At 50.2% G+C, this 15,165-nt stretch overlaps 1 protein-coding gene across 2 annotated transcripts in view; it reads left to right on the forward strand.

Annotated features, from left to right (window-relative positions):
• The window catches only part of Pde9a (phosphodiesterase 9A), a 95,594-nt gene that overhangs the window by 24,619 nt on the left and 55,810 nt on the right, over positions 1-15,165 (forward strand). For both annotated transcript variants that reach the window (XM_076558478.1, XM_076558479.1), the window contains exons 2-4: positions 5,328-5,398; positions 7,378-7,455; positions 11,770-11,813. In XM_076558478.1, coding sequence (XP_076414593.1) covers positions 5,328-5,398; positions 7,378-7,455; positions 11,770-11,813 — 193 coding nt within the window. The remainder of the gene's footprint in view (positions 1-5,327; positions 5,399-7,377; positions 7,456-11,769; positions 11,814-15,165) is intronic.

Consider the following 15,165-nt stretch of genomic DNA (forward strand, 5'->3'; position numbering starts at 1 on the left):
TGCACACTTGTGGCTGGAAGACGCTCTGGTTGCATTTGGTAACTCAGAGCCCCCTGATGACTTGAGTCAACATCTTGATAGGGCCGTGAGTCTCATGGGTGACCAACATGGTATGATACTCAACTTGGTGTTCAGCCAGCCATGCTTCGGTGGTTCCTTTCCGATGGTTTCCTCTGCTGTTACTCACTACCCCCTGAGAGGCCAATGGTGCTCTGGTGTTATTGGCCCATTTACAGAATGGTAAGCTGAGGCTCCTGTGGCTACAGTCTTGCTTAAAGGGGATAAGAGACTCTAGTGCAGAGAAAGGCGGAAAGTTCAGTCCCTAGATCCAGCCCTGTGACTATATCAAGGTCCGAAGCGGGGCTGATTTGAATATAGACTAAGTAACCAGGGTCAATAGTTGCCAGGGTGTACCCTCATGGTCGGGTAGCCTAAGATGAAACCTCAACCCTGGCTGGGCCCATGGGAGCTCACACGTGTCTGGGTGCCTCTGTTTCTTTGGGTTGTGCTTGGCTTCCGCTGACTCTTGGCAAGTGTCGGTATTCTTTTCTGTGGGCGGTATGAAGACAGGATGGGGGACGGGCTCCCAGGCGAAGCTGCTCTGTGACATTCACAGGTCTCAGCTGAGAAAGAGAAGGACCAATGCCCAGGGAAGAGAAGCATTCTCCCTTCTCATGTGTTCCTCTGGTCGGTGTTTTAATACCACAGTGCTGCCAATCAAGCCACATGAAAGACTTGGGGGCAATTTTCCATGCTTGCTTATGAGGAACGCTGGATGGCAGAGTAAAATCCTGTGAATCTGCCTGCCTTGGCATCTTGTTGAAATTTCAACTTCTTTCTTGTACTGTCTGTTCCTGGGTAATGGACAAAGGATCTCCAACATTATTCGCCATGTAGACAGACAGCCCTGTGCCCTTCCCGATGAGGCTGCCTGAGGGTCTCATGGCCACACAGGGCAGCCAGTGACAGTTGGTCCTAGCAGGGTGTTTCCTGACTCCAGCCATCCCAGACCCTGTCCACTAGCTTCTTGCCGCTTCCCACTTAGACTCTCCTGGCGTTGGCTCTGCTGGAGACTAATTAGCAACGAAGAACCCTGACTCTCCTTCTCATGAGATGTCACTGTGTCAAAAGGTTTTTGCTCAATTAATGCTGCAGCCAGTTCAAAAGAGACCTCAAAAAGGCTTACATAGCCACAGAGTGGAGGAATGTGGGTTCACAAGTGCTTTCTGCTGGAGGCACCCCAAGGAATCTTTTCTGCCCATTTCAAGTCTCTATACAGCCTCCCTAGGCCATTTGTCAGAAAGGCAGTCAGGAGGTGGTTCCGGGCCCCAGAACAAAGGTACCATCCTAGCTCTGGCTCAGCTGTCTGCACAGGAGCAGCAGGGTGTCAGGTGCCACTGGGTCTTCATTTTGATTGGTTGGAAGGCTTACCCTTCCTTTTTTTTAAAAAAAAATTATTATTATTACTATTATTATTCATCTATTTCTTTTACATCCTGGTTGCAGCCCCCTCATCCTTCCCTTTCAGCCTCTCTCCCCCACCTTCTTCCACCACACAACCCCCTCTCTTCCATCTCCATCCAGGGAAATGCAGATCTCCTATGAGTATCGATAAATTAATAAAACATCTACCTTTCCTTTTTTTTTTTTTTTCTTTTGAGGCCAGGTCTCACATAGCCCAGGCAAGCCTCCGACTTACTGTGTAGCCCAGGTTGGTCTGAAATTCATGATCCTCATGCCTCAGCCTCTCAAAGGCTGGGTTTACAGGCATAGGCCACTATCTCTGCTTGAGACCTTTCCCTTCAGATTTGAAAAGCCTCGGTTTTTTTTTTTTTTTGCTGTCCTATCTTTGAAAGCCCAAGCATTCACATTTCATCAACAGTCCTTATAAATCTGGGTGAACACCCCTCTTCTCAAAAACGCCAGGACAGTGCAAGCCTCTTGGTCTGCCAGAAACCACGGTGTTTCTTTTCCCTGGGACGGCTGTGACCCCAAGAAGCAGGCTACTCCCCACCCCCAGAGGAAATTCAAAGCTTTGACCCCATAATGGTAGCCCCGGCTCTTTGAGCATCGCCCACTGCTCTGGCGGAACCTCTGCAGATAACCCTGTTGCCATGGAAAGGAAAAACTATTTAATACAACTTCCTGAATCTGGGGAGGAGGCGGAGATGGCAGGAAAAACCAGATATTATTTTAAAATGGTTCATTTCAGTTAAAAAAAAAAAAAAAAAAGCAAAAAACCCTGCCTGTTTGTTAAAAGGCTTAAGAAGAAATGAAAGGGCTTCTTGGTGAGCAAGTGAAACATCCTTAGGGCTCACGCTGTCCTCGGCGGCGGCGAATACTGATGGGCGTGCTCGGTAGCCATGCTGTTTCTCAGTGAACAGGAGTCCTGGGCATCCTGATCAGCGGCCCCAGCCTGTGGAGGCGGGCATGGAGGCCTGTCTGGACTCAACTCTTGGGTCTGTATTTTGGTGCGGTCCTTCACTGTGGCCTCTGAACTTCTTCAGAATCACAAAACTTTGACAGTGGAACCTCAAGGAGTGTCCCTCAGGGCCAAGCCATCACTGGGTGACAACTGCTGCCTTTGTGGGCCCATTCTACAGAACTTAAAATGGAGGCACAAATGGCTCATCAGGTAAAGGGGCTTGACTTGCGACCATGGCATGCATGTGTATACACAACTAAATAAGCGCGAAATAAGAACAAAAGAAGTCAGGGAGTTTTTTTCCCCGACGTATAGAAGCAGGAACTAGGAGGGCAGAGAGCCTCCACTGGACACCACATGGGCCTTTAGAGGCCTAGCATCGGTGGCTCTTGGCTACAGAGAGGATGCAACTTTAGGATCCGCTCTGTGGGTTCTGGGGGGACTGGAGCAGCCCCTCCCAGACACATGGTACCCTCCGTGTTGACGCAGAGGAGATGGGGAGCTGGAGGGACAGCTGGCCGATAGCACCATATCCCACATCTTGTAGCCTTCCCCACCCCCAGGAGCCCCTCTGAACCTAGGAAAAGCAAAGTCCTCCTGCCCCACCTGGATCCTCTGCGTGGTGTTCCTGAGATGACCCAGGGACCACTGCGTCTCTGACTGCAGACACACTTTGAAAACCCTCTTACCCTCCCTCCGGCCCTTTTTAGAATTCTCCCAATAGATCTATCAAAGGAAGAGCCTTCATGCCTCCCTCCTCCCACTTCCAGCTCATAATGAGTGTGAGACCTCAAAAACCAAACTGAACAGGCAGAGTGAGCTGTAAGAAAGACCTTGATGGGTAAATGGCTAGAACCCCAGGCTGACTTGGGACCCCAGGTTGGCTGTGCCGGAAAATTTGCAGTATCAAGCATGGCTCAGAGGCCCATACCAGAAGAGGTCATGGTAGAAACAAGGCTGGTACTGGGTAAGGGTGCATTCTGCTGGCAGCAGGGACCGAGGATGCTGCTACTGTGTGTCAATAGCAGGATGAAGAGAGAGCAGGGGAGCTAGGAGAGGGGTGTCCATGAGACCAGGACACAGGCTGGGAGGGGACAAGCCCTAGGACCTTACCTGCCTAGCAAAGAGTTGGATCTCTCCTGTGGGTGACAGGAACTAACAGGGACTCTGCAAAGAAATGGCACCATGTAGGGGTGTGATATAGATAGGAACTGAGCCAGGGAGGAAGCTGCTGCAAGAATCAGGGTGTGACCAGAGATGAGCTGGAAGGGCATCCTCAGGAGGGAGCTGAGACACAGGGACAGCGCCAATGGATGATGCGGGTCACAGCTAACAACTGTCACCCCTGATACTGATACAAAGGGTGGAATCGGCGAGGCGTGAACAAATGGAGTTTTTGTATCATTGCTGGCCGGGGCGGCATGCAGGAAATGGCCTAAGTCACGGGAAGGCCAAGTGCGTGGGAGAGAGTCATCTGTTTGCTGTATTTCACCGTTTCTAAGTAGAGCAAGAAGGAACTTAGCTAAGAAGGACTGTGCCAGGGCATCAAAAAGTAACAGCCTTCTTATCAGCCCTGGTCCTCCCCCACATTCAGGGCAGAGAACCGAAGGGCATTTACTGCGGTGAGGCTGGAAGAAGCATCCAAGGGAAGCGTCTATTGAGTGGAAGTGGGGTTAGGGGTGCCTGGGACCCCAGCAGTCCAGAGCTGGAGACCCGGGATTTCAATTCTGGGCCACACAGTGGAACATTGTCTCACAAAGGGGCTAGGGCTGTAGCTCAGTGGTAAAACCACTCTCCTCTGATAGGCAAGGCCCTAGGTTCGAACCCCAGGAGAGGAGAGGAAGGGAAGGAGAGAAGGAGGGCAGAAAGAAAGCTATGATAAAGTTGGAGTTATTGGCCACGATGGGAGGGTGATTACCAGTGAAGAAGAGCTGAAACCCACTCACGCCAGGGCTCTGGTACTGACCATGCCCACGCAAGACAAGATCTCTCTGTCCCACGGGGCCAGGGCTGGATGTTGGGTGGCCTGCAGAGTCACAGCACATGCATTTTGTATTTTTCTGTGACACACCAGTGGTGCACAGCTGTTTTCTTGTCCTTTGAACCCCCTGTGACCTAGTCATTCAGCCCCAGATCCTCATCCCCCCCAAAGACTAAAAGGCCATCTTTTTTTTTTCTTTTTTAAATCAATGAACTTAAATTTGCTTTTCCCATCACAGCTCTGTGAGGTGACTGAAGATGAGCCATGCTGTGAGACCCTGAAACTCCATCCTCAGTTTTGTGCCCCACACAGCCATGGTCACTGCAGGCGTGGAGAAGCAGGAGAGTGATTTATTTTTGCCTCACAGAGGAATGAAGCTTTCCCACATTCCATACACACTGATCAAATGAAAAGATGCCCATGTGACATCCTAGAGCCCACAGTTTTGAAAAGTAAGCATCGGTTCTAAACAGCAAGGAAGTAGTATATGAAACCCAGCATCTCCATGGAAACCAAATGCCACTCTGCTACCTCACTGCCTGGGTGATTTGTGCTTTTTTGTGTAAATGCATTTTTTTTTGCACATGTGTGTTCATGCATTTGTAGATGCACATGTGTGCACGTGTGTGTGGGAAACCAGAGGTCAGCCTTAGATGATACTCCTCAGTAGTCATGCAAATCTTGTTTTTTGAGGTAGCGTCTCTCACTGGCCTGGCGCTCACCTCATGGGTTAAGCTGGATAACCAGTGAGCCCTAGGGATCCTCCTGTCTCTGCCATCCTGGTGTTGGCATCTGAAGCATGTGACAACATTGGCTATGTACATGTGTGCTAGGGACTGAACTCGGGTCCTGATGCTTACTTAGACAGGAGGCACATTCCTCACTGAGCCGACTCCCAAGCCTGCCTTCTGTGTTCTGCAGGTGGTTTTCAGCAAGTACTGCAACTCCAGCGACATCATGGACCTGTTCTGTATCGCCACCGGCCTGCCTCGGTGAGTGTCCCCCCCCCCCCCCCCCCCCGTGTGCCCTGTGATGAGAACTGTGTTATCTTCGAAATGGACCGGAGAAGGGTGAGGCGGCAAGTGGGGGTCAGTACTGTGATTTCCCTGAAACCACTGAGACAAACCCCATGGGAAGCTCGGTCCCACCTCCCCAGCAGCAGCGTCCAGCCGCTGGGTTGAACGCAGCAGAGCCCCCTCGTGAGAGGTGGGTTTTTCCTTCCATGGCCTCAAATAACTCATGTAAGCGCCTTTGCTCTCGGGATGCTGTCCTCAGCAGCCCTCGACACGTGACTGACTTCAAGAGATGAGTTAAAAGCAGTTGCCTGTCCTACAGAATCCTCAGACTCCCCCCACAGTGTCTTTCCTAAATCCAGTCCGTACTAGCACAGGAATTGTCTAATTACAGGCCGAGCCTCGATAGTTCCCAAACCCCAAGTGCTCCAAAACCTGAAACAGTTTTAGCACTGACCCGACACCAAAAGTGGAGAATGCCTTACTCGACCTAGTGTGATATGTCAATCAAAGCACTCCGTGAAAGGCATGGATTGCGTGTTTAGGCGTGGGTCCGCTCCCGTAATATCTCATCCCATATCTTCAGGTAGCCTAAGATCTGGAAAAAAAAAAAAATCCCATATACTTCTGGTCCTGAGCATTTTGGTTAAGGCATACTTGGCTCATCGTAACACCTAATTTCCCATTAGAAAGGGTGACCAAAGGCCAGGCATGGTGGTATGTGCCTGTGATGCCAGTATTTGGGAGGCTGAGGCAGGAGGATTGTGAGTTAAAGGTCAGCCCTCACTACACAGTGAGACCCTGTCTCAGAGACCACAAAAGAAGTAAATAAGAGAAAAGAAAGGTTGATTGGGTGTGGCTTCGGGTGCAGATCACTTTAAAGTTGGGGTCAGGGTCAATGGAGGTGGAAGGGATGGAAAGCTGATAAAAGCTTTTCACAAGCCAGCGAGGAAAAGGACCGATGTGATAAAGGTGACAATTTAGAGGCGACAGCAGATGACCCAGTGGAGTGAAAGCAGCCACCAGACCGACAGCTTTAGGGAGCATGTATTAAGAACTATAAAACATAGGCAGTGTACACATCTACCTTGACTACACTGTGAGATTGGGGCCTCATTTTTAATTGTGCTGATCTGAAGGATTCACAGACCCCCGGGGAGCTGGCTCCATGGGTCAAGTCCTTGCTGTACAAGTGTGAGGACCTGAGTTCGATTCAATCCCAAACACTCACATAAAAAGCCAGGTGTGGTGGCACACACTTGTAATCCCAGTCCTAAGGAGGCGGGGATGATGGATCTAGGGAGTTCACTAGACAGCTAGGCTAGCTGAATTGCAAGCCCTAGTCCCAGTAAGAGAGAGAACCTGTCTCAAAATTCAAGGTGGATGGTACCCAAGGAATGCCATAGAGGTTGACCTCTGACCTCATGCACCCACACAAGCATGCACTTATCCTTAGACATACAAATAAAAATACAATAAGAATAAGAATTTACATTTACATGAGTTGAAGATCACAGCTCATCAGAAGCTCCAAAGATGAGAAGCTGGGGAGGAAATTGGTTTTGACCACTTAAGTCCACTTGTGGAAAAAAATTGGGACCAGCTCAGGGGACTCTCTCCCGGGGTCCAGAGCAGCAAGATAAGCAAACAATGATTCCTGTCTCAGACCGATGTTAGTTTTTGGGGGCACCGCAGCTTCCTTAATCTCCCAACTCAATAAATTAGCCTTGCTCCAATTCCCACTTTAAATTATTTAAAACGTGGCAGGCTCTATGAATACACTTACCCTTTCCACTTGATTTGCTAAGGGAGGGTGGGGGAACAGCCTGCCGCCCTTGCCCGCCCTTAGCCAAGGACACGTGGTCCCCAGTTCTCAGAGCCTGGCTCCTCTGGGCTCTGCCATGGGAGGCCCATATGCAAGTGTATAGAGGGGCAGTACTGACATGAGAGTTTTGCAGGAACACCACCATCTCCCTCCTGACCACGGATGACGCCATGGTCTCCATCGACCCCACCATGCCTGCGAACTCAGAGCGGTAAGCATCTCTTCCTGGGGTGTCGCATGCTTCCGTGCCGTGTGCCAGGGAGTTTGCAGTTTGGTTTTGTTTACTACTGCTGAAAAGTGTGAAGTTTCAGCGGAGAGGGGAAGAGGCAGATGGGAAGCAGGAGGAGGAGGCTTGGTTCGCTCCTTCCTTCTTGGGAAACCATGCTCCGTTCTCCAGAGGGGCCCCATGAGGAGGCCGTGTGCAGACAGGAAAGCTGAAGAACGGGAATTAGGCCAGGAGCATAGCTCCAGCCTGAGGGATCCTTCTGGGAGAACTAGGGCTTCCTGGGGACCCTGTCTCCCCACTTAAGCCCTTGCTGGAACATTCTGTGCATAAGACGAAGGAGGCTGAGGCACAGAAGGTCAAGGGTGGCCAGTGGCTACCTTTGAAATGAGTGGGATAGCTGAGCCAGTTATCTGTACCCTCAGGGAGGACCTGGGACAGATCCTTTGAGTCAGTGATGCCACTTGCCCAGGTGGCCTAGAAGGTCCCTAGTAGTCTCCATGTCATATGGGGCGATTCAACCAAACAGAAGTTAAATTGCATCTTCTGGGGTTGGCGGGGTGATCCAGCTGGGGAGGCGTTTAAGTCAAAGCCGAATGACATGAGTTCAAACCCAGAACCCGTGTGAGGATGGAAGCAACTCCACAAAGTTGCCCTCCGACTTCTACCTCTCTCTCTCTCTCTCTCTCTCTCTCTCTCTCTCTCTCTCTCTCTCTCTCTCTCTCTCTCTCACCCACGCACGCACGCACGCACACACGCACATGTGCACCCAAATGTCCAGAACAAACATTGCATTGTGCGATGCTGGAAACCACTTCTTAGATGCAGAGAGGGATGGAGATACATGAGTTGGACAGGTGTCTGGTGCTGTATTGGGGTTACAGGGGTGTGGATGTGGAAGATGGAGCGAGGTATGTAGAAGGCTGGGTGAGGCAGGGACGTGAACAATACATTTGTGGGCTTAGACCTAAATGACCTCGGTCTGGTGGTGGCCACACGCTGTGGGTTAGGTATCCGGGTGGTGCCTGTGTGGATGGATGGATGGATGGATGGATGGATGGATGGATGGATGGATGGATGGATGGATGGAGATGGGGAAGTAGCAGGCATAGATGTGGTGAACAACACTTGCCGAGGTATAAGTGTGCTGTCTCCAGGGCCTCCACATTCTCCTGCGCTTCCGTCTCCCCCTTGATTCTTCCTGCTCCTCCACCAGAACGGACTCTTGACCTGAGCCTGTGTGCTGGGAAGGGATTGTCAGAGTCTCCAGTGGTTGCTGAAGGCGCCATGTGCATCATGACATGTGTGGTCTGGAAATTCCCCATCCTGGTCTCCATGGGGGTGCCTGACCTAGAGGCATGCCTGTTTGTGCTTTGACATTGCCGTCTGTCCTGAAGACATGCGTCCACTCGCCCACACTGGTGACTCAGTAGAGATCAGGTCAGCTGAACAGTGGCTTTCAGCCCTTGCTGTGCATTAAAACTCAACATCTTTTCGTTTGTTTGCTTGCTTGCTTGTTTTTTGAGACAGGGTTTCTCTGTGTAGTTTTGATACCTGTCCTGGAACTCTATGTAGACCAGGCTGGCCTCGAACTCACAGAGGTCCGCCTGCCTTTGCCTCCCTAGTGCTGGGATTAAAGGTATGTGCCACCACCACCTGGCTTTAGCAACATCTTTTAAAGGGACCTGGTTGACTCACAGGCTCTTCTATGAATGATTGATCCAGATCTTTGTAAAGCTCTGCAAGGGTTCTAGAGTGTAGCCTGGGGTGAGACGCACCTGCCGAGGGGAACTGTTGAAACTGCTCTGGACCTAGGTGTGGGTTTGTGCCAGAACGTTCTGTCCTCTGATCTCAGAGGGTACAGGATAGACTCTCTGGTCTGTGTGACCCCCCACCAACTGCCCCACAAGCACAGTCCCACCCCCTCCCCGCCACTCCAGGTGGCCACATGTGCTGTCTGTGTCTATGTTTTAACTTTCCCCACCTCTGAAGACCATGCAGCTGTTCAGCTTGTACATGGTCCCTTCCTCCTGTCTCAGCCGCCCACTGGTGGGAGGGATTGGGCTGAAGATGCCAGGTCTCATCCACACATTTGGAGCCTTCCTGTGTCCTGTTCATAGGATGGATTTTCCATGACTCCCCAAGTCTCAGAGGTTTCTAACCAGCCACTTCCATCCTGGACAAATGGGTTCTCCATTTCTCACCACTCATGCTTTCTTGCTGTTTTTTTCTGCACCTGTCTTAAACCCCAAATCACAGTGGCAAGATGGAAGGCCAATCGGCTTCCGCTCTCATTTGGAGCTGGCAAGACATGATGAGTGAGTGGCCTGTTCCTCAGGACCAATAAGTGAGGACAGACGTGTTGGAATCTGTCCAAATGGAGCTGCAGGTTTGCCCTCAGAGGGTCTTTTCCCATCTGGCTCCTTTCTCTGACCAAGGAATGTTCTAGGTTTGGCAGTGTCCAGCTCCCGGCGCTGCCTCTCGGACCCTGCCCTTACTCTCTTGCCGGGGAAGGGGAACAGATGCTTAGCTGGTGTGAGGAGACGGGGGCATATGGTACAGCATATGGAGAGAGGAGGGGACCCAGAACTGACACCACACATTTCTGACATAACACAAACACATCTTCGGTTTCCGATTTTAGCCAAGTTGTGAGACATGCAGCTTTCTGCTGGTAAAGCAACCCAGGCCCCAGCAAGGAGGGCTGTACAGCCATCCTTCCGCTCCGCACACAGGCCCTCTGGATGGCCAGCTGGCGCCAGGCTGCTGCCTTGCCCAAGCGTCATAAAAGAAGGCCAGTACCCAGTCAGTTAGACTGCAGAACAGCCAGGCCATGGAAGTCCAAGGCCATTTATCAGCTCCGAGGGGGAAGGGGTTATGTCATTTACATTATATTAACAGCATCGAGGAAGGGAGTGAGGAAACGGTAACTCAATTCAGATGGAGCCAAGAGTTTATTCAGTCCCAGAAGATACGTCACTAGCTCTACAGAACTGAGCTGAGAGGATCTGAGAACCAGGAGGCAAGGCTAAGCGAGAGGCTGTGGAATGGAGCCAGGAAGCTCTGCCTGAGGTCTGAGTGTCTTGCACTCTCTGTCCAGGCCCTCCTCATCTCTGGCCAGCGGCATTTGCTTGTAGGTTACGTTCAGACCCAAACACTGTGGATAACGAATGGGTCGCCCATCCTAAAGACAGACACTGTAACCATTTCTGCCACAGAACACCTGTCCCTTCAGAAACCCACACGTGAACATGGGACATCATTGCCCACAACAGGAGCATTTTGGCCTTGTTCACTGCCAGCTCCTACCACAGTGGGCTCTCAGAACAGCAGGTCTGAGGGTCCCTGGACTCCGATGACTCATCTTGACTCATGACATCCTAACTTTGACCTGTGTTGCCAGCACACAGCCAGCTAGCAGCACCTCTGAGGGCTGTCTCTTGCCTTCTGGCGCTCTTGCTAGCAAGTTCTAACTTCTGCTAAACTGCTGGGTTAAAGAAAAACCAACCAATCAACCAATCTCTCCTGAGGTTGGCTCTTAGCACTGGACCTTGCCCACCTTCACCCGGTTTCCACTGGCCTCAGAAGCCTGTTCCTGCCCAAGCTAGAGGTCATTACATCAGTGGAGAGCCTTTCCCTGCCTTCTGGATAGCCAGGGTCCTCTGCACAACTTCAAACAGGCTGCTGAATAATGGGATATGTTTCTGACAGGGTCAGTGGTTCCAGTATAGTCCTGTGAGCTCCAGCAGAAACGAGAGGGAGCCAGTTTGCACTGGTTTGGGATAGGTTTAGGCAAGGAATGTCAGAGTCCTTTGGTCTCACTTGATACTGTATCTTTGGTTCATATCAATGACAGAAGTTTGCTTCATTAATCAAATATGAACATTATAAAGGAGCTTTTTTAACAATATGGGTTGTTTTTTTTTTTTTTTTCCGACAGGGTTTCTCTTTGTAGCCCTGGCTGTCCTGGATCTTGCTGTGTAGACCAGGCTGGCTTTGAACTCACAGAGATCTGCCTGCCTCTGCCTCCCGGGTGCTGGGATTAAAGGCATGTGCCACCATCACTGCCCGGCTGCAATATAAGTTTTAAAATTAGATGCATCTGAGAGAAGTCAGAACAGCCAGGTTGGGGGGAAGGAGTGTTGGGGCGTAATTCAGTGGCCAAGCCCGAGCTTAGAATGTTCCATCTCCAGCACCACAGCAGAAATAGAAAACAAATCACCAAGCTGAATTGTTATGCACCACAACGATGGCTTATTCCTGGCAGCAGCCACTCACTGCGTCCCTTTTCTTCTCTTGCAGAACTCCCTACAAGGTGAGACCTGTGGCCGTCAAGCAGCTCTCTGGTAAGGCCCTGTTACCACATTTTAAGTAATGAGAGAGAGAGAGAGAGAGAGAGAGAGAGAGAGAGAGAGAGAGAGAGAGAGAGAGAGAGAGAGAAAGAGAGAGAGAGAAGGTTCCAGCCTTTCCCTGTGATGGAATGCATGTTGGTTAAGTGTTTGATTCTGCAGGCTGCTCCCACTGCAGAATCTGAAACTTCACGTTCTTGTCCAGGTTCCCCCCGTTCTGAGATTCCCACCCTGACCCAGAGAGCATGATAGATACTGGGTGTCATTCCACCTCAGTCTACCTCAGTTCCCAGGCCCACTCCCGCTTCCGTTCCTGTGAGCTGCCAAGTCAGGCCTCCAGCCCACCAGGTTTCCCAAGGTGCTTTAGCCAGGCATGGAATTTTGTAAAAATCCTGTTTCCTTTTGGATTTTTTAAAACCACTTCCATTTGTGTGGGATTTCGGCGTAATAAAGCACTCCCATTTAAGCGTGCACCTGGATGTGTTTTGAAGACTCTGCACACTGCTGTCAGCATCGATGACATTGAGGTTCCCATGAACATCTTCTCATGTCGCTTTGGCTCCGCCGGCAGCTGGCTTACTTTTGGAGACCATCCAATAGATGTGTTTCCCACAGTTTGGATGAAGTGTTAGGGGGAGGGATGCAAGTCTTTCTTATTTGTGGTTATGTGCATACCTAGAGAAACCAGACATCAATCTCCTGTCATGTCCTTCCTCAGGAGCGTCCATCTTGTTTTTTTTTTTGTTTGTTTGTTTGTTTGGTTTGATTTTGGTTTTTTCAAGACAGGGTTTCTCTGTGTTGTTTTGGTGCCTGTCCTGGATCTTGCTCTATAGACCAGGCTGGCCTCGAACTCACAGAGATCCACCTGCCTCTGCCTCCTGAGTGCTGGGCTTAAAGGTGTGCGCCACCAACACCCGGCTCCATCTTGTTTCTTGAGACAGGTCTACCATTCTCCTGGGTCTTACTGACTAGGCTAGGCTGGCTGGCCAGTGAAGCCCAGGGACCCTCCTGTCCCTGCCTCTTCAGCCCTGGATTGCATGCATGTGCCGTCACGCCCAGCTCTTTGTGTGGGTTCTGGGAATGGGACTCGGGTCCTCAGGCTTCACAGCAAGCCCTCTCCCCAGCCCCCTTCCAGAGTTTCACACAGGAAGAAATGGCCCAGGGGGTGACTCAGCCCGATGCTCCCGAGACCCATTGGTGTCGTGAGCACTGACCATCGGGCCTGTTGGTTGCTAACGGGCGACCTGCACCCTATGATCTTCATTTCTGAATGGACATTTGGGTCATTTTTTTATGAATCAAGCTGCTGTGAGTGAAAGAGGAGGGGGGTGGGGCTTGAGTGAGACCGTGGGGTCATGAGGTGAAGTACAAGTTTAGCTCCCTCAAAACCTGCCGCTTCCCTTTCCTGACGTGGCTGTGCCATCTTGGACTTCCGGTTCCTACTCGCGCTGGCTCCCTTCTTATCACTCTGTACTGTCAGCATTTTGTACTCAATACACTCGTCCCGATGGCTGTGGAAGTGGAGTGTGCCGTGGTTTTAGTTGACGGATTCCCTAACGAGTACTGACCATGAGTGTCTTTGAGGTGTCTGGGTTTTTTGTTTGTTTGTTTGTTTGTTTTGTTTTGTTTTGTTTTGTTTTTCGAGACAGGGTTTCTCTGTGTAGTTTTTGGTGCCTGTCCTGGATCTCGCTCTGTAGACCAGGCTGGCCTCGAACTCACAGAGATCCGCCTGGCTCTGCCTCCTGAGTGCTGGGATTAAAGGCGTGCGCCACCACCGCCCAGCAAGGTGTCTGTTTTATATTCCTCTTACGACTCCTCTCTGGTCAGTTCTTGGGTAACTCTTAGTTGCTGCTCCTGCGCTTACGGAGCTGTGAAGCCTTTTTGATGCGATGTAATGAAGATTCACACTTAACATCTATTCCTGTTGCCCCGATAAGCCACTCTGACAAAAGCGATTGTAGGAGAAAGGGTTTCTTTCAGCTCAGAGTTCAAGGTTACACAGTCCGTCATGGCAGGGATGTCAAGGCAGCGGGAGCTTGAAGTAGCTGGTCACATCATATCCATGGCTGGGAACAGAGGGGGTGATGAATGCATGCTTGCCAGTGCCAGGCTCCATTTCTCCAGGGTGCAGAATCTCCTGCCCAGGGAACCGTCCTGCCCAGGGAACCGTCCTGCCCACAGTTAAAATGTGTCTTTCCGCCTCTGTTTATGTAATCAAGAGACCCAACTCCCAGGTGATCCTAGATTCTGTCAGCTTGGCAGTTCACACACCATCACACACACACACCCTTTGTCAGAAATACACTAAATGAAAAGAAAAAAAAAAAAGAAATACGCTAAATGCTTCCTTTGTCCAAAGCATCCTTTTCATCTCCTGATTGGTGAATTTCAAGGATCAGATGGGCTTGTTTGGTTTATTTGATTTTGTTGTTGTTACTTTTGGTGCTGAGAGTGAAACCCAGGGACTCATACAGGCTAAGCAAGCATCCCACAACTGAACCATGTTTCTGGATCTTGGTCTTTTGAGTCAGGGTCTCACTATGTCGTCCACATGGCCTTGAACTCAGAGACTTGTTTTCCTCACTTCCCTAGTGCTGGAGTGCACAGGGTTGTACCACATAAAAGCTTTAAATTTTGAAAAAGTCTTTTTTTTTTTTTTTTAGATTTTTATTTATTTTTATTTTTTAAATGTGAATGTGTATGGGTGTCTTACCTGCGTGCATGTATGTGTACCACATGCATGCAGTGCCCCCAGAAGCCAGAAGAGGGCATCAGTCCCCTGGAACTGGGGTTACAGACAGTGTGAGCCACTATGCGGGTTCTGGGAATTGAACCAGGATCTAGCTTTTCCCCCTGCCCCTGATTTTACCTCCTGGCTGGGAAGTTTGCTCATATACTTTTTTCTAGAAGTTTTATAGTTTTAGTGTGTATTTAGTTCCATAGGAATTTGTTTTTGTTTGCTTGGTTTCTTGGTTTTTGTTGTTTTTCTGCAGCGGAGTATGAAACCCAGGTCTTGTGCATGCTAGGCAAGCATCCTGCCATCAAGCTGCATCCAAGCCCATGGGATAGATTTGGAGTTGGTCTTTGTGTATGCATGAGATGGAGTTGAAGTCGGCTTGCTTTTGTGAAGTTCAGTTTAGGTCTTGGGGAGACTGGTGCTACAGGGTGAATTTTGAAATGCCCACAGAGAGCGAATGGTACGTGTGACAGTGTGTCAGAGTCTCGTTCTTGTCTGTGGTGTGACGTCACGGGGGCACCAGTTGTTTTTAGCACATTTTGTGTTTGAGGCATTCCTCATATAAACTGTCATACAGTTCTCTGGACAGTAGATGTGATTCTGACTTCTTGT

Source organism: Peromyscus maniculatus, chromosome 21 (genome assembly GCF_049852395.1).
Source record: "Peromyscus maniculatus bairdii isolate BWxNUB_F1_BW_parent chromosome 21, HU_Pman_BW_mat_3.1, whole genome shotgun sequence".
NCBI lineage: Eukaryota > Metazoa > Chordata > Mammalia > Rodentia > Cricetidae > Peromyscus > Peromyscus maniculatus.